General features: G+C 47.3%; 1 protein-coding gene across 1 annotated transcript in view; it reads left to right on the forward strand.

The window, feature by feature from the left end:
- Anxa4 (annexin A4) overlaps positions 1-25,053 on the forward strand; it is a 58,639-nt gene that overhangs the window by 26,926 nt on the left and 6,660 nt on the right. Inside the window, exons 2-10 of the mRNA XM_028853853.2 lie at positions 685-731; positions 6,976-7,063; positions 10,227-10,321; positions 12,592-12,705; positions 13,650-13,740; positions 16,134-16,213; positions 17,217-17,273; positions 19,541-19,634; positions 23,507-23,602. Coding sequence (XP_028709686.1) covers positions 729-731; positions 6,976-7,063; positions 10,227-10,321; positions 12,592-12,705; positions 13,650-13,740; positions 16,134-16,213; positions 17,217-17,273; positions 19,541-19,634; positions 23,507-23,602 — 718 coding nt within the window. The 5' untranslated portion in view covers positions 685-728. The remainder of the gene's footprint in view (positions 1-684; positions 732-6,975; positions 7,064-10,226; positions 10,322-12,591; positions 12,706-13,649; positions 13,741-16,133; positions 16,214-17,216; positions 17,274-19,540; positions 19,635-23,506; positions 23,603-25,053) is intronic.

The following is a 25,053-nucleotide window of genomic DNA, read 5'->3' on the forward strand; positions in this document are numbered from 1 at the left end:
AAGGAGGGGGCACTGGAAACTGAGAACAAATATGGATATGTGAGGTATCAATGAGGGAACGTCCTTTTCTGATCCTGAGATGGTGCAGTAGTAATAGCATCTGGGAAGAGAACAGAGTCCGATGCTGGGAGAACTGTCAAGACACACACAGACATTCACACATATGTATGCAGACATACATGCAGACACATGCATGTACACAGATGCAGGTACACAGATGCATGAGCACACACACAACATGGGGGTACACACACACACACACACACCCATTCATACACATGCAGGCACATGTGCACACACACTGGGCAGTCTTGAGTCCTGTAGTTTCCTGGTTCCGATAGCTCGTCCCTTCTCGCCCCTGTGCTGACCTGCAGTAGGGTACAAGTCAGAATCTGTCCTGAGGGTCACTTGCGGCACCTCCCCCCAACAAAACAGTAGCACAGGTGTAGTGCGCACCTCCAAACCGAAGAGCAGTTAGGAAGCTGCTGTTGGCACAATAAACTCAGCTGCTCCAATCTTCTCTTTAATGATTAGCCTGGTCTGGGAGCTCTGGCCCCACCACAGGTGACCTTTTGATGAATTCATGTGTCATTTCCTCTTGGCTCAACTTCATGAAAACATGGTACCCTAACGATTAATGCCACATCCCTGGTCGCAGTCATTTCTCTTCTGCTTTTTTCACAGGAGCTTCTACCAGGGTGACTGAACTCTCAGTGTGACCTACAGCCATGGTAAGAGCCTCGCCCCACCTGGTGCCAGCCACAGGCAGGCACAGGATGTGTACTTAGGGACCCGTAGCTTAAACAAAGCTCTGTTTGTTCAGCAGAGGACAGGGAAGATATGAGGCAGGCAGTCTCTCTCTGTGTCTCTCTATCTCTGCGAGTGTGTCTCTGGCTCTCTGGCTCTCTCTGACAGGGTCTCTCTACATAGCCCTGGCTGTCCTAGAACTTACTATGTAGACTGGGCTGACCTCGAACTCACAGAGTCCTGCCTGCCTCTGCCTCACGGGTGCTGGGATTAAAGGCTTGCACTGCCTAGCCTGGCTCGATCACTTGCTCACTCTTTCTTTCTTTCTTTCTTTCTTTCTTTCTTTCTTTCTTTCTTTCTTCCTTCCTTCCTTCCTTCCTTCCTTTCTTTTCTTAACATCATTTAAATTTATTTCAAAGTGGTAACTTGACCCTGAAAATCAATTCGCAGACACCCTCACATGTTTAACAGCCTGAGAATATAGAAACAAGTGATGTTTTTCTCTCTGCAAAACAGAACTGTCCATTTTAGAACAACTAGGCCAACTCAGAGAAAAGTCATTTTCTACCCCCAGCAGGGGATCACTTAGAACAGCTCCATCATTTTAGCCTCACCGAGAGGGATGTTTCCTTTGTATTGGGGTCAGGGAGCACATGCCATTTGTGTGGAGGTTAGAAGACAATTTTGTGGAGTTAGTTCTCTCTTGTCTTTATATGGGTCTCAGGGATCGAACTCTGGTCAACATGGGTAGATGTCAAGAGCCCTGTACTTGCTGAGCATCTTGAGTTAGCCCTAGAAGGATGCTTCTTAGCAGTTCCCGATTGCCATCGGCCCCCTGCTTACAGCTGTGATCTGATTTCTTGGGACATGGTGATCTGGTCTTTTGCGCAGGCCTGGGCTTGAGTCCCTTTGGGAGTTCTGTGAAGTTCAGCATGGAGGTAAAAGTTGAGCCTCTGGGCTACCTTAGGCTGGGCCACTGTTCTCCCCACTCAGAGAGGTTTCTGAGTCGGGAGATGGCTGAGTCAGAATGTGGGCCCTGTGTCCGACCTCTCCCTCTGAGAACTACTTTTCTTCAGTGCACCTGTGTGGCTGTACCGGCCATCGATTTCAGTGCTTGGCAGTATTCATGTCTTACCCTCTGATCCTTCTTCTCATCTTCACATCTTCCCTGTTGTAACAGCAACAATGTTTCCTCAGTTGTAGCATGGCTCCATTTCTAGTGTTCGCTTGTTGCTCTTCCCTGTGATTGTCTAAGTTGGGGTTCGTATTGCTGTGATGAAATACCACGACCAAAGCAACTTGATGAGGAAAAGGTTGATTTCACTCACACTTCCACATAACAGTTCATTATCAAAATCAGTGAGGGCAGGAACTCAAGCAGGGCAGAAACCTGAAGGCAGGAGCTGATGCAGAGGTCATGGAGGGATGCTGCCTACTGGCTTGCTCTTCAGGGCTCCTCGTGTTTTCTTATAGAACCCAGAACCACCAGCCCAAGGTTGGCACTACCCCATCAATCACTAATGAAGAAAATGCCTTAAAGCCAGATCTTACGGAGGCATTTTCTCAACTGAGGTTCCCTCCTTTCTGATGACTGTAGCTTGTGTCAACTTGACTAAAACTAGCCAGGACAGTGATGTTTCCTTTGCTACTACAACGAGCTTTCCCAGCATGGATGGAATCACCCCTCCCCATCTTCCTTGAAAAGATAATTGTGCATTGTGACCTGGAATTTAATCAATACAGGCACTCACAAGACTGACAAGGGAAAAAAGCTCCTGATCTTTCCCCTAGAATAAGAAAGAGTTGCTGATGATGTTAATAGGTAAATGGAATCACCCTTGCAAACCTCTCTATCGATTTCTCTTGTTAGACATTAAGTTTCATTTATAACAATGTCATCAGCAATGCAGTTTGAACTTGAACTTGGTGTTTGAGAACCATCCAAAAAATTTCAATACTAGAATTCCAAAGAATCTCAGGAAACATTAACTCAGGGAGTTGAGGATGTGAGTTGACATATGTGAGGCCCTGGGTTGCATCTTCAGCACCAGTACATAGGTGCACACACATGTACACACACATGTACACACACACACACACACACACACACACACACACACACACACACTCTCACACACAGTCTTGTGATCAGCTTACAGGCTAAGTTAGACCAACCTAGAATTTTCACAGCAAATTACTAATAAAAGGTAAAATAAAAGAGGTTGGGTGCATGTATCATGTTTCCATGGCTGCTGTAGCAAGTACCACAAACCTAGTGACTTAAAAAAGAAAAGATAGCGCAAGTGTTTTACTTCCTAGAACTGGAGGCCCCATTTCTAAACCCCGGGTGTCAACCTGGCCCATCATCTCTGAACCTGAGAGTGTGAAGACTCCTCCTTGTCCCTTCCGAATTTGGCATGGCCAAGGGCAGTCTTAGAGTTCCTGACATGCTCCATAAGCCCAGTTCCGCCTTCACTGCCTCTTGCCCTGTGGTCTGTCTTCCTGTGAGGACAGCGGTCCGTTGGGTCTGGGGCCCACCCTTCACTGTCCCCTCTTCCTAACATCCCACATTTGCATGGGCCTCTTCCAGCTAAGGTCATGCTCTGAGGTTCTGAGGGTGACAGTGCCAGAAGCTGATGTCCTGGCTCTCTGCTGTCCTCCGTTGAGTAGGCAACAGCCAATGACTCACACATTGACTGACACCTGAGCAGAGGAGGTCTATGCCTTGTGGCAGCTGAGGACTTTTGTGGGATCGTGGTCATCATCTCATTGGCTTGATTCAATAAACAGTATAAGAGAGAGAGAGCAAAGACTCTCACTATAATATTTAATTTGGCAATGTGCCTGATTTGTGTTTCTATGATGGTGACGATGATGGCAATCATAGTGATGATGATGATGGTGATGGTGATGGTGGTGGCCATCTCGTCTAAGTTTTTATTTTAACTTTTTCCCGGACTCCATGCTGAGTGCTTTCCCATTTTTCATCCTGTTTCCTTATTCCAGCAACACCATGAGTTGACTTAATTCTTTTCAATATATACATGAGAATCATGAAACCTCTCTACGGCACACAGCTGCAAGGGTTGGAGACAAGCCCCTGGCCAGGCCTATCAGGCTGCTGTCTCTGTGCTTCTGCTGGTTACTAATAACCTATTAAATGACGAGATGCCCAACAAGGCAACGCAGTGGAGGAAGGTTTATTTAGCTCGAAGTCTGAGGATACTGTCTGTCGTGGTGGAGAGACATGGAGGTGGAAGCTCAGACTACATCTGCAGTCAGGGGCAGAGAGGAGAGGGCAGACGCACGTGCTCAGCTTCTTCTTAGTATTATACAGTCCAGGCAGCCATGGAATGGTGCCCCCCAACTCTGGGGTGTGTCTTCCTCATAGGCATGTCTAGAGTTTTTCTCTCTGACATGATTCAGGTTGACAATATGACACTATTAACTATTCTATTCTGCTGTAACAGCGGCGGGCCACTTCCTCCATTGTGGAGTTTCCTACATCTCCAGGGTGACTTCTCTCTTCAGCATGCTTGATGGCCTGTCAGTCTCTGCTGGGCTGGATGTATCCAGTGGGAGAGACCCAGGCTGGTGCCAAGGCTGCTGCCCTCACGCTTCACTTCTCCTTAGGGTGTCTCAACAAACCCCATCCAGTGCTGTTGTGCCCTAATGTGTATTTTAGGTTAACCTCTAGACTTGTCCTGGACCAGTGCTCATGGTGCTTAGCATGGGTGCCTAAGAGAAAACATTTTGAGAAGAGAACTTCTAAACTCCACGCCCATCATGTCAGATATGGCCATCCTCTCTCAGTGTCCCCTCTGGATAAATGACACCACTATCACCGTCTTTGCTTGAAATCATGTGTGAAGTCTGACTGTGCTCTCACACTCTGTATCTCACCCTGTCCAGCACCATGTCCTTGTGTCCGGACCCCGGACACACACACACACACACACACACACACACACACACACCCGCAGCCTCAGTCCTTACTGTCAGCCGGTCTCCAACTCCACAGCAGCCTGAGCATACTCTGGGCTAGCCTCAAACTCTCGGAGTCATCACGGATGACCTTTAACTCCTGGTCCTCCTGATCCCCAGAACTGCATAAATCAGGTGTACTGTCTCACATCTGGTATCCCAGCACACAGGAGCTGGAGGCAGTAAGGTTGGAAGTTCAAGCCCTCATTTCAAGGCCAGGCAGCCTGGACTAGAGACTGTCTGTTTCAAGAAAGAAAGAAAAAAAGGAAGGAAGATGTGTGTGTGTGTGTGTGTGTGTGGTGGTGTGTGTGTGTGTGTGTGTGTGTGTGTGTGTGTGTGTGTGTATACATCTTGGGGTGGGGAGGTAGCTCAGTTGGTAATGTGCTTGCCACACAAGCTTGAGGACCTGAGTTCAATCCCCAGAACCCATGTAAGAAGCAGGCATAGAAGTGTGCATTGGTAACCCAAGTAGAGGCAGAGACGGGCAGATCCCTGGGGCTAGCTGGCCAGACAGTGCAGCCAATCAGTGAGCTCAGTGAGAGACCCTGCCCTATCTCAAACAAACAAACAAACAAAAAAAAAAAAAAAAAAAAGGTGCTGGATAGATGGCTCAGCAGTTAAGAGCTCTTGTCACTCTTGAAAGGTCCCGAGTTCATTTCCTAACACCCACATCTGGTGGCTCACAGCCACTTCTACCTCCAGCTCCAGAGGACCTGATGCCATCTTTGGGACTTCACGGGCACCTGTATACAATACACATAGATAAAATTTTAAATTAAAAAACAAGATGGAGTAGCTGCAGAAACACCTGACGTCACCATCTGGCCTCCCTCCCCATGCGCGCGCACGCGCACACACACACACACACACACACACACACACACACACACACAGGTACATTCAAAAATAGCTATCTTTACCAGGAGGAAATAACAGCTGTTTGCCCTGCTGCCTCCTCCCTCCCTGGTTCTTCCATCTGTAACTGTCCCTTCATTTGATGTTTTAAATCTTAAAGATGAGCCCTTTGACGTTTCCCCCTCCCTTAAAATCAGTGTGTTAACAGAGACCCCAGCGGTGGGGCCAGAGCGGACAGGAGAGGAATCTCTGTCTCTTCAGTGACCCCCAAGCCTGCCGGTGCCTAACTTCCTTCCCATCCTTCTGGTTAATTACTAACTCACACTCAATTTTGTGTCCTGGTTATCTCTACTTCTCCCACCTGGGTTATTCTGAAGCCGATTCCAGATATCCTATCTTCCACCTCTGAGTCAGCAGCATAAAGGTAAACCTCTTAAAACATAATCGGCAGCCACGGCACCATTATCAGACCAGAGAATCTTAGGACTGACTCCCTGGGTCATAAAATATCAAATGTCCATCTGTCTTACAGCTGTCCTGTTCCCTTACTCAGATCCTCCATCCAAATAAGGCTCGACTCGAGGGCTGATTTTTTGTTTGTTTGTTTGTTTGTTTGTTTGTTTGGTTGGTTGGTTGGTTGGTTTGGGGTTTAGGGTTTGGGTTTTTGAGATAGGGTCTCTTTAGCCTAGGCTAGCCTTGAACCAGGTATGTGGCTGAGGCTAGCCATGAACTCTTGATCTCCCACTTCCGTCTCCCAAGTGCCGGAATGATGGGTGTGCAGCATGTGCCAGCTACTGTTGGCTGGTGTGTCTTTGTGACCTCTGGAACGGTCACTCCCTCCACCTCTCTCCCCAGTCTCCCCTGCAGTCTCTCAGACTGAAGAAGCTACACTATTGGCTTGGCAATTCCTTGTGAGTTATATTTACAGCTAATGTTTTTGGCTCTGCAGACTTGAACTTGATTGAATCCATGCTTTTTTTTTTTTTTTTCTTTTTTCCTTTTTGGGAGATTGCATCACCCGAGGTGGTGTGATTTCTCCCACCAACTTCTGGCACCTTCAAAGCTAGTGACAGCCCCAGGGCTAGCATTTACTCTGTCTTCACTGTTGTGTGGCCAAATGCCTCACATGAACCATCTCTCGGCCTAAATGTCAGTCATTCCTGCAGCCCATCAGGACTCTCCTTCCTCGGTGGCACCTCTCTGTCTGACGCGCTGTCTGTGGGGTGTGTATTTGAGGGGTGCCCACTGTCTGCCTTCCTCAGAGAGGGCGGCAGCTCGACCAGGGTGAGAGCCTTACCCTTCGCGGTTGCTGCTGTCACCCTGGCCCCTGGAGCGGAGCCTGGGACTCTGAAGGGGAGATGACTGACATGCCATCATCTGTGTTTTCAGGCAACCAAAGGAGGAACCGTGAAAGCTGCTTCGGGATTCAATGCAGTTGAAGATGCCCAGGCCCTGAGGAAGGCCATGAAAGGACTTGGTAAGTATCCTTCTGAGTGTGAACTGTCCTGAGTGTGGCATGTCACAGTCATGAGGAGGGCACCGTGGGCACTGATATTCATGACTAGGTCACCTTTAGGAAAATGTATTGGGGACAGAGCTGAGGTACTTCAGTTGATAGAGTGCTTGCCTCGCAGGCACAAGGCCCTTGGGTTCAATCCCCTCTACTTCCAAACAACAGCAAACAAACAAAACGATGGTAAGAGGTTGTCTACGATTTGGATGGGACAGTGGGTTAGTAGTGAATTTTCTGCTACTATAACAGAATGCCCAAGACGATCATCTTTAAAAGGGGAAAGGTTTGTTTTGGATCACAGCTTTAGGGATATCAAGCCCATGGCTGACTGGCTCATTCCTTTGGGGCCTGTGATTAGATAGCACATCAACAAGAAAGTTAATTCATATTACAGCTAGAGAGGAGAGAGAGAGAGAGAGAGAGAGAGAGAGAGAGAGAGAGAGAGAGAGAGAGAGAGAGAGACCAGGAGTAAATGATTTATGAACACACCTCCCAAAGACCTAACTTCCTCCCATTAAGTTCCACCTTTTTAAACAGTCCATCGCTCCCACTCCTGCCTGGGGCTGCTCCGTGACTGTGCAGCTGAGTCAGTACTGACATGCGGAAGGCAGTGTACGTGAGCAGGCAGGGGACGTCTCCCAGGGCCTGACCCTGCAGTTGTCTTCCTGAGGGCAGATGCGGCTGTACAGGATGTGCTGCCAGCTACCCTGGACACATTCCTGCCTCGGGCTTTGCCTGTTGGACATGTGGAAGAAGTGTCCCCAGTTCCTAGTTATCACTGAGAATCTCTGAGATTTGGGTAAAGACACTTGGCAGCGAGACCTTGTTTCTCAGTCTTTCCATCTCAGATTCATTTTCCTTAGATTGTCTATCAGCAGCGACCAGAGAGGCAGGGTTTGTCAGTCTCCATCATGTTAGCCTAAAGGCAGAGGCTTCACAAGGACTACTGTTTTTTAACCCCTAAGGGCCTGCTCATGAAAAGTGGGGTGTGGAGACGTGAAGGGACACAGGGAGTTGAGCTGACTTCCCCGGGCTGTGGGAACCAGTGAGAGGCAGGATGCTGGGAAACGGCAGGTAGGCAGCCTCTGGCAATCAGACTTCACCCCAGGCCAGGCCTAAGCACTGTGACCCTGCCACCTATCTCTGAAAGAATGTCGTCCTGAACTTAGACACCCTCCTCCTTTTCCTCTGGTTGTAAATAAAGCAGAAATTACGTAGACCCCACCTTCTGATTTTAATTCGGTATATTGCAAGAACAGGATAGTCCAGAGTGTGTAGCAAAGTGTTCAGAATTTCCAAGCAAGAATCAGAAGACATTTGGCACAACCAGGCCTTTTTCAGGGCCTGCTGATGTGGACTGATGAGGTGAGCGATTGGAGGAGACAAGGACCGTAAAACCTACTCCTGGTGGTCAGGAATCCATGGGTGCTTATCAGCACAGCTAAGAGTATACAGCAGGGCTGAAGAGCTGGCTCGGCAGTTAGGAGCATGTTCTGTTCTTTCAGGGTATCCAAGCTCCATTCTTGTCACCCCCATTGGGCAGCTCACAACCATCTGTAACTCCAGCTCCAGGGGATGGAGCGACTCTTGCCTCTGCAGGCATCTGCATACATATCCAGTGTGCCCATGTGCACGCACACAATTTAAAATCAAATTAAAAAACATCCGGTGGGAAAGAACTCTGTGGGGCCAGGATTGTGGCTCAGTCAGTAGAGTGCCCTAACCTGCACAAAGCCCTGGGTTTGATCTCCAGTAAAAGTGGAGTTCAAGGCCATAATAAGTTTGAACAGGCTTGGATGCATGAATCTGTGTTTAAAAAAAAAAAGTCGTTCAAGGAGAGATCACCTTTCACATGGAATCATCAGGCAAACCTTGGAGGCATGGAACTTGAGATGCCCTTGGGAGGTGGGTGGAATTTTAATAAGTAATGAAGAGAGAATATGTTTCTGGAAGCGAAGTTGAGCTTAGAGGAGTCACAGAGATAGCAAGTCCTAAAGAGGGGACGACCTAGGGCTGCTGAGAAAGCCACCAATTGTGTCACAGGCCTGGAGGGGTGGCCCAGAGACACCGGCCAGGAAACCACAGGTATCAGAATTGGGATGGTAAATGGACTCACGGAGACTGGTAATGAAGGGTTTGAGAGACCGGCCAACGTGCAAGTGGGAAAAGCAGAGCAATTCAAAAGCAGCTTCTGAGCTGGTGTGGTACATAATACCCGGAATCTCCACCCTGGGAAGGCAGAGGCAGGAGGATTGAGAGTTCAGGATCTGCCTGGGCTACACAGGAAAGCCCCAAATAAACAAAAGAGAGCTAAGCTTATGAATCTGGCTGCCTCCTCTCCTTGGCCATGGGTATATAGCTCAGAGAACAGGAGACGGCAGAGCACCCAAGAAGGCAGCCCTGGGTGATCCCAGCTGACCACAGGGAGCCATTGTGAGTTTCAGAGCGGGCGAGGGATGAGCTGTGAGTTTTTCTTATAGGAAAGTGAACCTAGCTAGAAAAGGAGAATTTAGTTAGAAGGTTTCATAGGCCCATGGACAAGTCTTGAATTCGCATGGTAATGTATGGGTTAAAAGCAGAGTGTGGGTACAGCGGGGCCACACTTTGCGTGGCTTAGAAGGAAATTTGAATCTGGAGGAAGGGGGGCCGTTTTTTTTTTAAAAAACTCAAAGCTAATTTTAGGGTTCAAAGCAGGAAGGGCTCCTCCTTCCAGTGCAGAGTTCTGAAGGCTGGATGTGAGAGTTCCACAGCTCTCCCTCTGCCCCTCCTCCGGGAAACCTAATCTTGTGAAGAATGCCTGCCGCTGTGAACTCACCCTTTAAAACTTTCTCCCTGGGGCATTGTAGTAGAGCAGTTTCTATCCCCCACCCCCACCCCAGCTGCTTCTTCCAACAAATAAACAGAAAATTCTTCAAACACTGTAATGTCCAGATGTGAAGAAAGGGGAACTCCTCCTGCCTCGAACCCCTCCTGACTGCTGGATTAGAGGCTGACATCATTCTTGCTTCCAGGTTCTGTTTTCTTAGCAAACAGTCAGCCTTCCTGAGGTTACTCCAGTGGCCACGGGGGAGACCGTTTTCTCATGCCAGCAAATCATGGCCCCTTGCTGTCTCCATGTCGTCCCCAGGTACGGATGAAGACGCCATCATCGGAGTCCTGGCCTACCGCAACACTGCCCAGCGTCAGGAAATCAGGACTGCCTACAAGAGCAACATCGGCAGGGTAGGCCCGGGTCCCCCTGCTCTTGACGATGACCAGGGATTTGTCAGGCAGTGTGGAGGCAGAGGCCCCCACCCTCCACCCTCCACCCTCCACCCTCCACCCTTCACCCTCCACTCCTCACCCCCACCCCAAACTAGACTCCTGAAGTGACTATCTGTGAAGTTAGGGGTTACCAGAGTCTAGGAAGCTGTGGGAGAAGAGAGGTCACAGGTATGGGGAGCAGCTAGAGGAGAGGCTAACCCCTGAGGCTCTGGAGCATGGTGGGGTGACTGTGGGTGGGTGGCAGCTAATCAAATACCTCAGAAGAGTGAGTAGAGAGGATCTGCAATGTTCCTAGCAAAGACATGACAAACGTCTGAATGACGGATATGCCAGTCACCTTACTTGATTATCACACACCGGGTACAAGCACTGAAATGTCACACCGAGACCTGTTAGTACAACAGTTGTGTGTCAATTAAAACTAACGGTAGAAAACGATGGCTCCGTGGGTAAGGGCACCCGCCCCAGAGCTCCATGACCTGACTTTAATGCTTGAGACCCACCTGGTGGTAGGAGAAAGCCAACTCCACAGAACTGTCCACTGACCTTCACATGTGAGGTCACACACACACACACACACACACACACACACACACACACACACACAGAAAAATATCTATCTGAAAAGAAAATTTAAAGGATATTTTTGCAAAACTCAAAACAAAACATGGTTTCTTCACTTTTAGGGAGCTGTTGACTCACAGCCTCAAGGCCAGGCAGGGTCTCTTTGCACCCAAGTGCTCACAGGACTGTGGGTTGTGTGCTCAGTCGGAAGTGCTGTGGAGTTGGGCCTAGTGTTCAAGACCCCCGACTAAAGTACTTAGAAGTCCAGTTTGTCTTCACCGCCATTTCCTGGAATTTAGCACCATGACTCGTTATATATAAATACACATTTAAATAGTCATTCCTTTGATGAACTTCAGTGGAGAGACCTTCACACGCCAGAGTGGGGCTTTCTGTGGAGTTGCATGCGCATGCATGGCAGCTTTTAAACTCACTGTTTCCTCGGCACGCTTTCGATTTTGTCTGACTCCCGCACCCCTGAAGATGCTCGACTCCGTGTGCAACAACTCCTTCACTAGAGTTATCCGGCCAGCCTTTCCCTGTCACCTTGAAAAGCACCCCCAACTCTTGTGCTCATGGGGAACCTTAGTCTGAGGGAACAGCCCAGGAGCATCTCTGTACATCGGCACCCAGTGACTTCATGCCCAGAGCATCCGTCTTGGGAGATGTCACAGCCAGGAAGATTGAGGCTGCTCCTCACAGATGGCTCCACACTGCTGGGCAAGCTGGGGAGGGACGGGCAGGGCAGAGCTGATGAGCTGCTCTCCAGAGCATCTACAGGCGACCCCTGGGCACTTCTGTACAGAATGGGACAGACCGGCACTGACTAGAACTGTTCTGCATCCTCCAGGAACTGAATGCCCAGTGGCAGACGTGGACAGTCAAGTGAGGTGTGAGCTATACACCTAACTGGTGTCGCAATACACACTTGGGGTTAACTTCAGAACTCAGCTAACCTGTGGTAGTCTGAGGTGACCAATATTAATGGATTGTCTGACTTCTAATTCATTCCTTCACTCATTTGTTCATTCAATCCACATTTGTGAATTTATCATAAAAATATGCATGATAGAAAGATATATATGTAATTTTTGCTATACATACATACATACATATATAATATATATAATATCATCCCAGCAATGGGGAGAAGACGCCCCCCCCACGGGATTTGTTGACCAACCAGCCTAGCCTACCCAAAAAGAAGGTAGAGAGCAGTTGAAGAAGACACCAGACATTGACAACTGGCCTTTTCACACGCACTCATGCTTATGTGTGCATGTACACATGCGTACATGTACCTACACACAGGTACAGACACATAAACATGTACACACATATTTCGTATGTCGGTATACCCACACATAGACACAAACGAACAAAACTATGGGGCCAGTGAGATGGCTTAGTGTGGAAAGGTGCTTGCTGCCCAGCTGAGCAAGCTGAGTTCGACCCCACAGGACAGAGAGAACCTTCTCCCCTAGGCTGGGCTCTGACCTCCACTTGTGCAGATGTGTCCATGGCCGAGAAAAATGCCTCTGCCTGCTTCCGGGAGGGCGACAGCACAGACAGTCTTAGCGCCCGAGACGTCCTTGCACCATGATGAGAGCGGCTGGCGTGAGAGACAGGAGCGGCTAACAGTAGACACTTCCTTCTCTTCTCAGGACCTGATTGAGGACTTGAAGTCGGAGCTGAGCAGCAACTTCGAGCAGGTGATTGTGGGGATGATGACGCCCACCGTGCTGTACGATGTGCAGGAGCTGCGGAGGGCTATGAAGGTCAGTGGTCCCTCTGCACCCTAACGTCCTCACTGCACGTGGTAATGTGCTTAAGAGTGCCTAGCACAGGACTGGAGTTGCCTTCCCAGCACACACGTCGGGCAGGTCACAACCACCTGTAACGCCAGCTCCGGGGATCTGACACCCGCTTCTGGCCCCCTTGGGCACTGGATTCCCAGGCACAGACCCATACGCACGTAAAGTCAAACCTTAAAGTTAGAAACAATGAGACAAAAAAAAAACTATAGCCAAGCCCTTCTGAGAGGGGGGAGAATAGAGGATGAGAGACGGGTTTTTCCCTCTTGACAACTTGAGGTGTACATGGCAGTTGTAATTAAAAAATTGTTTCCCCCAAATTTGCTGAATCATTTGCTCCTTCCTGGGGAGAATGAGGAGGGACTGGTCTGTGGCGCTGGTAGAACCCAGGTACCAGGCATGCACGTCCATCCCCCGTGGCTGACCTGGTTGGTAGCAAATGAATCCGAGATGCCAGTATAGTTTCTTATCAATAAATACACCTTGTAGAAGGTTCTGGGCTAGGCTCTGGGAAAACAGGAAGGTAACAAAGTCTTTGCCAGGAAGTCTGACCTTCAGAGAAAGAGAACAGAGGTCAAGGAAAGAGCCGGACCACAGAAGGCAGAAACTGTGCCTCACCTGCTACGACCAGCAACAGATGGCCACCGACTGTACAAGTGTGTGTTATTATGAATAATGATTATGGTGAACACTCTGGGCTCGGGCAGGCCAGTTAAAAATTAGCAGGCCCTGCTTCTGGCCCCCAGTGGGATGGCATTACACCCCCGCAGCTTCATACCCGCGTTCCTTCTGAGTGTGGGGCTCAAGTTTTTCATTTGTAATTTTAATCGTATCATTTTATTTGTTCACCTGTGCATAACGGTCGCACATTAACTTGACCCACTGGTTCATACCATCCTCACATTTAGGGAGCTGGCACAGATGAGGGCTGTCTGATTGAGATCCTGGCTTCTCGTACCCCCGAGGAGATCCGTCGCATCAACCAGACGTACCAGCAGCGTGAGTAGCTTCCCCCAAGCCCCGGCACAGGTTGCCTATGACTTGAAAACAAGACCAGTAACTGTTATTTCTCAGCTATTAGATTGTAGCGGAGTTTTCTTCCCTTGATTTTACTTACTTTCCCTTAGGTGTCTGCCATATGTATCACCCACCAGGGGCTAGGGATGGAGCCCCGGAGTCTCTCACAAGCTAGGCCATTGCTCTAGGCTCTAGCACAGAGCTGTACCCCAGCACTAATGTTCCCTATGTTTTCATATAAAATCTGTATCACTTCTATGGAGAAAACAGTCACGTAATAGGGACTCTTGTTCAGGGTTCAGAGGCTGAACCTAAACCCTAGGAACCTAGAGTTAGCCCCGCGACCCTGACCTCTGCCCTACCCAGGATTTGGAGTTAGCTCTCTAACTCTGAAGGTTTTGGATTTAGCCCCATAACCCTGACCTCAGCCCTGGAGGTGAGGGGATGTCTCTGCGATCACCACAGCCAGCAGAGTAAGGGGAGGCAACAAGGCAATTTGGTTCAACACAACTAAGTAGCCAATGTTCGTTCAATCTTTGACCCTAAGTAGTTTATTTTAGGCATATTTAAGCACAGCATAATTTGGTGAAAATTTTCCTGGTGATAACTAACCCAATCCTGTGTGCACAATAAAACTTAAGATATGACTACATCGAAACTCTTTGTAAAGTGCATGTGACATCTTCCATAAAGATGGGTACTATAGATTGATGACATGTGACACCTCCCATAAAGATAAGTTCTATAGATTGACAAGCTCTCGATAAGGGTCCGGGGAGGATCAAGTGTGGTCTTGTCCACACAGATAGTGCGAAGGTCACCAGGCTGTTAACCACGTCTGCTCCCAGCCTTCTGGGTGGATATCAGGTTGTACACCCCTTCCTTTGAAGGAGCGATCCTGTGTGTTTAACACTTGGTTTGTCCTGGCGTTATCTGTGAGTACAAGAACCTCCGTGCCTCCCACACAGTCCCACCTACGGTTTGGAGTTAACCCCTGTCCCAGGCATCTGCCCCACAGTGGCTTTTGGTGGCTGTAGAGAGTGTCATTCTTCAAAGAGATCTGTTAGAACCTCTCTGGGGACCTCTGTCCTGTGACATTAGTAACCTTAGTTTCTGTACCAGGCTTTTTCTTTTAGGCCACCAACCAGCTCTTAAGTCATGACAGAGATTTCTTATTAGTATGAATGCTCATCCTAGCTTAGGCTCACTTCTGGCTAGCTCTTTTTCTTTAACTTAAGTTAACCTGTTTCTCTTCATCTATGTTTTGCCTTGGGCCTTTTTACCTTTCTGTGTGTGCTGCTCTATGGCTGCTGCCTGGCTGCTGCCTGGCTGGCTCTGGGCATCTCCCTCTTTTCCCTCCTTCTCTTCTCTCTCTTTCTAGGTTTCTCCTCCTATTTACTCTCTCTGCCCATCAGCCCTGCCTATCCCTCTACTGCCTGGCTATTGGCCAGTCAGCTTTATATTAGACCAATCAGGTGCCTTAGGCAGGCAAGGTAAAACAAATGCAACACATCTTTACATAGTTAAACAAATGCAGCATAGACAAAAGTAACACATCTTTTCATCATTAACAAAGGCAGCAGAAACAAATGTAACACACCTTTACACAGTTAAAGTAATAATCATTAACAAAGGCAGCAGAAACAAATGTAACACACCTTTACACAGTTAAAGTAATATTCCACAACAAGCTTCCATTCAGACACATACAGAGTCTCAGACAGAAGGAAACCAAGCAGGACTCTAACCCTCCCCATCTTAAAGAGACAGCCATAGCTCCTTCTGGGTCCATTTACAAGGTCATATTTATTGTTTGTTTGTTGTTGCCATTTTTATGAGTTAATGAGCTTCATTAGAATTGCTTACAGGAGGGCCTGGAGAGATGGCTCAGAGGTTAAGAGCACTGGCTGCTCTTCCAGAGGTCTTGAGTTCAATTCCCAGCAACTATATGGTGGCTCACTACCATCCATAATGAGATCTGGTGCTCTCTTCTGGCATGCAGGTGTATATGCAGACAGAACACCGTAATATATACATAATAAATAAATAAATCCTTAAAAAAAAAAAAAAAAGAATTGCTTACAGGAGCCATGGGTGAAGGGTCACCTTCAGGAGCATGGGTACCTTACTGATGGTTACTGATGGTTCCACTGAAGGAATTGTCTCCCCGCTCCCTAGCAACCATTACTTGCTTATAAACCCCCAGGGAGGGCTGGGGCCACACAGAGTTCAGATTTTGAAGACCTCACATGGAGTAGCACCTTGCTCTGAGCTTCTCCAGTGAGCAGGCTGGCTTGGAGGGACAGAGCTTGCTGGAGGGTGAGAGCACTGGACAGGTCTCTGTTCTGACGCACCCATTTTCAATTTCTTGGTAGACTATGGAAGGAGCCTTGAAGAGGACATCTGCTCAGATACCTCCTTCATGTTCCAGCGAGTACTGGTGTCCCTGACGGCGGTGCGTGGCTTCCTCGGTCCCAGCCTCTGATAGGGGAGGCTGGGTTGATTGACACATGGGCCCTCCTTTACCTGCCCTTCATCTTTTCAGCCTCCAAACATGGGTCTTCCCCAGGTGTCATTCTCGGGCTGCTCTGTTCCTTTATGTTTCTTCTTCAGAGACCCTGGCTAGTCATGCATGCTCAAGCATTTCTTTTGCTTTAATTCACTGTTCACATGTCCCATGTTCGTGCCAGCCACCTCTGTTACAAAGTGCACCAGATTACAATGATATCGAGAGCTAACTTCCGCGTGTTTTAGACGTTCATATGGTGGCAGGGCTGGAGAGGTTGAGAGTACTCCTTGCTCTTGCAGAGGACCTGAGTTAACCCCCCCACCACCACCCCCCACCCCCCTCCCACCCCGCACTCACTTTGGATGGCTCACAATCACCTGTAACTCCAGATCCAGGAGACCTGATGCCCTCTTCTGGCCTCTGTAGGCACCTGAACACACATACCACACACAACATACCACACTTTTTAAAGAACAGCCTTCCAAACTGGAGGGCAGTGCCTATCACTCCTTAGTGTTCCTTCAGGGGTTCCCGTGGTCCTCCATGCCGGAGCTGTGTATTTGGTGCTGGCAATGCATCAGCTTCCCAAGTTCCACGTCAGGTCCAGCATTCTCTTGATCAATGGAGCCTGGCTAGTTAAGAAGGCTGAGTCAGCTGGGTCAGTGCAGTGGTGGGAATCGGGGGAGGAGAGGAGGAAGCATAGAGATGGTATGGCCCTTCTCCTGGAAGAGCCGATTTTGTAACATCAGGAGTCACGGGGGGGGGGGGGCTTACACTGCCGGGAACATCTCCAGGGCATAGGTCCAAGCCCTGGTGACCTAAGACAGCGGTCCTAACTCTCTAACCTGAAGACCCAGCTTTCATTGCATCTTGTCTCCAGGCCTTCTGTCTTAAAAGCGCTCTGGCATCTCCATGGGTACTTGCTTACTCTCGTCTGTTTCATTCTCAGGGAGGCAGGGATGAAGGGAATTACCTGGATGATGCGCTTATGAAGCAGGATGCCCAGGTTAGTAGACTGCAAATTCCTTCTTGTAGTTTCTTCCCTAAGACAGGCCTCACTTGGTTGGTGGGCAGCCTCTTCTACTTCAGGGTATATTAGTCAGGTTGGGGTGTGTTATAGAAAAGACTCCCACAATCTTTTATTAACAGGTTTCTTTCAGGGGTACCTGGGACGTGGGGTAGCTCTGGGCCCTGTCTACACTCCTGGATTCTAGGTCTTCTCACACTGGGGCCACATGAGGATCCCAGAGAATCTCAGTCCGTGTGTGTGTGTGTGTGTGTGTGTGTGTGTGTGTGTGTGGGTGTGGGTGTGTGTATATTTGGTGTGTGTGTGTGTATTTGGGTGTGTGTGTGTGTATATTTGTGTGTGTGTTTTTGTGTTGTGTTTTATTTGTGTGTGTGTGTATTTGTGTGTATTTTGTGTGTGTGTGTGTGTGTGTGTGTGTGTGTGTGTATTTGTGTGTGTGTGTGTGTTGCCAGGGAATGGAACCCAGAGGTCTTGGCCCATGCTTTGCAAGTGCTCAGTGCTTGAGCTAAGTCCCCAGCCATTTTAGGCATCTTCTGAATGATACAGAGGGGAAGTAGCTGCCTCTGCCTTTCACACTTCCCTAAAGAGAACACGAGGTAGGACCTATAAATATCATGTGACTCTTAAAAGGAGGCTACTGTCCCAGACCCAGCACACTGTCAGGTCCTGACACCCTGCTGTTCTGTCCTGATACATCGTCCTGACATACTGTTCTGTCCTGACATCCTGATGTCTGCCTGCTGTCAGTCCTGACACACTGATGTCTGTCCTGATACCCTGATGTTCTGTCCTGATACTCTGATGTCCGTCCTGACACTAACCCCTGTGGCCAGGCAACATAGTGACAGTAGCGTATAAACAGTGGACCATCAGTAAGAACCAAGTACCCCCCTTTCCTGCACGGCTTTTCTTAGGCAAACATTGAATCCTTACAACAACCTTAGGACTTTTACCCCATTTTACAGGTAAGGAAATTGAGGCTCTGGAGAAAGCTCTTTGCTTGAGTTCAGACCAAATAATGGGGTATCATAGCTTTGTTTCTCTCTTAGTTAAGGTTATATGGCTGTGATGAAACACCATGACCAAAAGTCAAGTTGGGGAGGAAAGGGTTTATTTGGCTCACACTTCCACATTGTAGTCCATCATTGAAGGAAGTCAGGACAGGAACTCAAACACAGCAGGAACCTGGAGGCAGGAGCTGATGCAGAGACCATGGAGGGGTGCTGCTTACTGACTTTTTCCCCACGGCTGGGGTGTCACTGTCCACAATGGGCTGCCCTTTCTCACATGAATCATTAATCAAGAAAATGCCCTACAAACTCGCCTACAGGTAATCCAAGGGAGGCATTTTCTCATTTGGGTCTAGCTGGTTTCACATTGACAAAAACCAAAACCAAACAACAACAACAACAACCAGGACCTGGAAGACCTGGGATTATCTTAGTCCTTCCATTGTTAACTAACACCCGACTACAGCAGTGGAGTGATTCCACTTGGTGTGCAGGGTGTGAGCCACTGTGGATCGTGCAGAAAAGAACCTGTCGCTTGCACTGAAAAGAAGGGAGTGTGTGTGTGTGTGTGTGTGTGTGTGTGTGTGTGTGTGTGTGTGTATCGCTCAGCGCGGACTTCTCAGAGTCTCCAGGGCCGTATGACTGCTTATGTGCTAGTGCCAGAAATCGGGACCACATCTGCCTTCCTTTATTAACACAGTGGGATATTTGTCAGGGTCTTCTGTAAAACAGAATCAACACACACACACACACACACACACACACACACACACCCCGCACACACACCGCATATACATCACGGAGAGACACAGAAACAGAAACTTGCAATGGTGTTATGTGCCAACCTAGTGTAAGCTGAAGAAGCATTCACAGTGGGGATCTTAGCAGCAAAGTCCACTCTGGTGTGTTGGTTGTCTGCCCTTGTAGCTAACTGGGAACGTGGCTCACATTGATGAAGTCCCAAACTATACAGACTGGCTGGAGGAAAGATCAGAACGGAAACTTGGAAGCCTGATTTCTGCTGAATGTGTGTTGTTTCCTGCCGTTATGAGGTTAAAGTAACTGAAGGACCGAGTGTGTGTGTGTGTGTGCGCGTGTGCGTGCGTACAGCATGTTTGCCTTTCCAACTAACAAAATAAAACCAAGCCAGCTCGACTCTTAGAATTTCTAGAACTATTTGCCCAGGTACTGGCACATCCTTTCTGGTGTTTAAACTCATGCTTTGTTTGGCACCAGGACCTGTATGAGGCTGGAGAGAAGAGATGGGGAACAGATGAGGTGAAATTCCTGAGCATCCTCTGCTCCCGGAATCGGAACCATCTGCTGCATGGTGGGTACCTACCACACTACCTCATTCAATTCTGCTGGAATGGTTGATAACCTTAAAATTTTTAAGTAATTTATTTTATTTTGTGCGTATGAATATTTCGACTGAATATATGTCTATGAACCAAAGTGTATGTCTCATGTCATGTCCTTGGAGAACAGAAGAGTATGCCAGATCCCCTGGAACTGGAGTTACAGACAATTGTGAGCCACCAAGTAGGTGCTGGGAAGGGACCTGAACCCAGGTCCTCTGTAAGAGCAGCAAGTGCTATTAACCACTGAGCCATCTTTCCAGCCCTAATAACCTTTTAAAAGAAAAGTATCTTTTATTTATTTTTTTAATAATTCAAAATATGTATATAATGTGTCATGATCATAGTGCTCCCCCAGTTCCTGATGACCTTTCCCCTACCATGACACAGAAAATAAACTAAACTGTTAGATTTTTACCGTGTAAATGTGGGAATCAAATTATAGAATGAAGGCCAATTTTGAATGATTAATTTGAGTAATTGACAGATGTACAACATGTTCGTAATAATTTAGCATTCCTTATCCCAGGAAACCAGCCTTCCCAGCTGGTCCCTTCTCTAGTGCAGCCCCAAGACATTCTTTTCATATTACTTACATAAGAAAGGAACCTCCACTGCCCGAGGAGCCAATTTAAGCAAACGTCAGTTGATATTTATTTCTATTGACACCACTGATAGATTTCTTCAGGGGTTATAGTGAGTAAGATGAGTCGTGGGTAATTTCACTTCTTATTTCCTTTGTGTGATGCTCCTAATTTGCTTCTGGTAATTTCTAAACTTTGCAATGTGCTTTTAACTTCTTTGCGGGGAAAGAACACTGAACCATTATGGAATATTTGTTGTCAGGCCACGTCTCCTTGTAAACAGCAGTAAGGACTCAGTAGGGCAGTTTGTCTTGTAGATGAGCTCTTTAGACCTTCATGGGCATCATAATTTTATAAACCACCATCTCCCTGTCATAGGCATGAAGTTTCAAAGCTTGTGGGGAATTTGAGGAGAATGGGATTGCTAAATTGAAAACACAACGTAACTGCGAAGTTTGACACATTTACAAGTTGTAATTATTCTAGATACTCCTCAGTGGCAAAAATAATAATAATAAGCAATTATTCCTGTCCATAAATCATACACCACCATGAAACGTGGGGCTTTATGCTTTTATTGGCTCCCCTTGCCTGGTTACAAATGTGAGCTCCCCCTTGTGGCACTTTCCCACAACTGCAGGTCCTGGGACAAATTTACCAAGAATTTGTAATTCCAAATATGTCTGTAGTTGGGCAGTTAAAAATTACAGCCGGGCAGTGGTGGCGCACGCCTTTAATCCTAGCACTCGGGAGGCAGAGCCAGGCGGATCTCTGTGAGTTCGAGGCCAGCCTGGGCTACCAAGTGAGCTCCAGGAAAGGCACAAAGCTACACAGAGAAACCCTGTCTCGGAAAACCAAAAAAAAAAAAAAAAAAAAAAAATTACTTGTTCAAAACTTATCAAGAGACAATATTTTAAGCACCACTTAGGTAGTGTAAACTGAATAATCTTGTTACCAACAAACAGTAATGGCCAGAAGTAAGGGTTTGTTAATAATTTTCTGTCTGGAAGCGTTCACTCAGTTTACAGTGGGGGGTCTGATTAGTGTCTTTGATTCTGGACAAATATACACCCATGAAAAGGAAAACGGAAAGTACCAGTGGGCTCCCCAGATTGGAGGGAGATCTGAACCCCTCCATGAGAAGACAAATCAAGGTGCTTCTGGGGAGCTTCCTGGGAACAAACCGAAAGCTGGTTCCAGCATGCACCAGTAATCCTAAGCAGGAAAGAGGGGAAAGGGATGATCTCTGAGGCTTTGTTGGCCAGCCAGTCTGGCTGATTGGCGAGCTCCAGATGCAGTGAGGACTGTCTCCAAACTAAATAAATAAATAAATAAATAAATAAATAAATAAATAAATAAATAAATAAAGTGGTGGGCTGGGGGGATGGCTCAGTGGGAGGTGGCACTTGGGGGGGGGGATGGCTCAGTGGGAGGTGCTTGCTAGGCAAGCACAAGGACCTGAGCTCAAAGCCCACACTAGCACATGAAAAAGCCAGGTACAGCCGCATGCGCCTGTAAGCCCAGTACGGGAAGGCAGAGACAGGCGGATCCCAGGAGTTCACTGGCCAGCCAGCCTAGCTGAAATGGTGAGCTTCCAGTTCAGTGAGTGACCCTGTCTTAAAGCAGTGAGAATATGGGTGAGAGAGGAAGACACCCAGCATCCTTCTGTGGCTTTTATGTGCATGAATTCAGGCATAAGCAGTGGTAAGCACAATCAAAATTAATTAATTAATAATTAAAATAAATTAAAAATAAGAAGACACCTGACACCAGCTTCTGGCTTCCACATGCTTGCACACACACGCACACCCATTAGAACATAGCATACCACACCCCACACAATTTGTTTTGAGGTAGTATCTCACTGTGGAGCCCTGGCTGGCCTGAAACTCAACTCTATAGTCCAGGCTGGTCTCAAATTCACAGAAATCCTCCTGCCTCTGCCTCTGCTTCCCAAGTGCTAGGATGTGCACCACCATTCCTGACCACACAAAATAAGAAAAAGAAAGAAGGGCTGGAGAGATGGCTCAGTGGTTAAGAGCACTGGCTGTTCTTCCAGAGGTCCTGAGTTCAATTCCCATCAACCACATGGTGGCTCACAACCATCTGTAATGAGATCTGGCACATAACAAATAAATAAATCTTTGAAAAGAAAAAGAAAGAAAACCATCTCCTTGGAGGGCAGGTCACTCAGAGGGCCCCTGCTGGGACAAGGTTATGATTGGGAATTGCTGAACATTGGTATCCCTGTGAGAATGCCATGGATGGAGGGAACAAGACAGTATGCCAACGAAGGCCACTAAGGAGATAAACAAAACAGATATATCTGTCCTAAGAAGTCTCTGGAAGAAGAGAGGAAAACATATTCATCATGTTCAAAAATCCTTGGCAAAAAAAACAAGAAAAAAAATTAATTATGTGAAAAATCTATTAAAAGAAGCAACTGGCTGTTACCAGATGTGACTCAGTTCTGAGGAGGCTGAATTGTTCTTGTCTTAATGAGCCAAATGGAAGAGGAGGACATAGGTGACATCCAAGGCTGACATTTCAAAATGATAGGGTCTCATGGCTGGCCTTGAACTCAAGGTGTGACTGAGGAACTGCCCATCCTCCCTCCGCCTGCCAAGTACTGGGATTACAGGTGTGAGCTACCAGACCCTGTCTGCTGAAACAGGAAGAAGGCAGATGTGTACCCAAAGACTCTCCACTTGATCTGGGCAAGAGTACCTGACATTCTCCAGGGATCTCAGCATTCTTCCTCCTGGATGGGCCCAGTTCACCAGGCCACATCCTGCCTGGGTCCTCATCCACAGTACTAATTGGTTTCCTCTTGAAATATGCCAAAAAAAATTAAGCAGCATAAGCTTTTAAAATGTTTTCATTCTCTCCATAAATTTTAGTTTCCTGTATTTAAATTTTTATTACATTTATTTATGTGTTCATTTATTTAGAGGGAGTTGTGTGTGTGTGTGTGTGTGTGTGTGTGTGTGTGTGTATACCTGCATGCATGAGTACATGTATACGGGTATGCAGACGCCACAGATCACATGTGGAGATCAGAGGACAGTTAGTTCTCTTCTTCCACCATGTGGGTTTCAGGGAATTCAGGTCACCAGGCTTGGCTGCAAGTATCTTTAGCAGACGAGTCATCACACCAGCCCAGTTTTCTTTTTCTTTTTTTTTTTTTTTTTTTTTTTTTTTTTTTTTTTTTTTCGAGCAGCCCAGTTTTCTAAATCACACTATCTTGTTATTGATTGTAGTGTTTGATGAGTACAAAAGGATCTCACAGAAGGACATTGAACAGAGCATAAAATCGGAAACATCTGGTAGCTTTGAAGACGCCCTGTTGGCTATAGGTAAGCTGGTGTGCCACTGAGCTAATTCTGGTGATGTTCCTCCTTAGTATCCAGATGTTGTCATGGAGATGTAGAACTGTGTTTTTCCAAAATTAAAGTTGTTTCAATCACTCAGGGTAAATTCTAGAATTTCAAAAGATGGATTGGTCAGGCTGTTCTAGAACTCCTGGATTAATGTGATCTTCTCACCTCAATCCCCAAATACCTGGCCCACCCATGTGCCACCATATCCAGATGATTTTCCAGAACTGTTACTTTTTTATTTTGTTTTGTTTTTAAATAATTTTTCTGTGCGTCTGAGTATTTTGCTTGCAGATGTCTGTGTGCCACATGTATGCAATGCCTATGGAGCCCAGAAGAGGGTGCTGGATCCCCTGAAACAGGAGTTACAGTGTGTTGTGAGCCACCACATGGGTGCTGAGAACCCAACTCAGGTCCTCTGCAAGAGCAGCCTGTAGTGGTATTATGTTCCCCAAAATATTGTGCACCCTAATAAACTTTTCTGGGGTCAGAGAATAGAACAGCCACAATATTAAACATAGAGGATAGGCAGTGGAAGCACATGCCTTTAATCCTAGCATTCCAGAGGCAGAAATCCCTCTGGATCTCTGTGAGTTCAAGGAAACAGCCAGGCATGGTGACACACGCCTTTAATCCCAGAAAGTGAGCATTTAATCCCAGGGAGTGATGGCAGATAGCAGAAAGGTATATAAGGCATGAGGACCAGGAACTAGAAGCATTTGGCTGATTAAGCTTTTAGGCTTTTAGCAGCACAGTTCAGCTGAAATCCATTTGGATATGAGGACACAGAGGCTTCCAGTCTGAGGAAACAAGATCAGCTGAGGAACTGGCAAGGTGAGGTAGCTGTGGCTTGTTCTGTTTCTCTGATCTCCCAGATTTACCCCAATAACTGGCCTCAGGTTTGATTTTATTAATAAAACCTTTCAAGATTCCTGCTACAGCAGCCAGTGCTCTTGACCACTGAGCCATCTCTCTAGCCCCAGACTTTTCTTTTTCTAGATAGTCTTATTCAGTAGCCAAGGCTGGCCTTGAACTTATAGCAATCCTCCTATCCTGGCTAGGAGTGCTGGGATAATAGACATGAGCAGACCCATCTGGCTGTTCTACGACTTTAAACAAGAATATTTGCAAAGCTGGACATGGTGCACACCTGTAATTACAGCACTTGGGAGGTACAGACAGCCATGAGTTCAGGAGTTCAAGAGCATCCTTAGCTGCATAGTGAGTTCTAGACAGCCTTGGCTATGTGAAAACCTGACTGAAAAAAGCAAAGCAAGAAGAACTATGTTGTATGACCTGACTGCTCTTGTGCCAGGGGACTTGTGTTTTTTGTTTTGTTTTGGTCTTTGGCACTTTTCTCTCTCATTATAGGGGAAAGATAATGCCATGCTAGTGCATCTGGCAAGTCAATGGGTGGTTAGGTTTAATAA

The sequence above is a fragment of the Peromyscus leucopus genome, chromosome 3 (genome assembly GCF_004664715.2).
Source record: "Peromyscus leucopus breed LL Stock chromosome 3, UCI_PerLeu_2.1, whole genome shotgun sequence".
In the NCBI taxonomy this organism is placed as follows: domain Eukaryota; kingdom Metazoa; phylum Chordata; class Mammalia; order Rodentia; family Cricetidae; genus Peromyscus; species Peromyscus leucopus.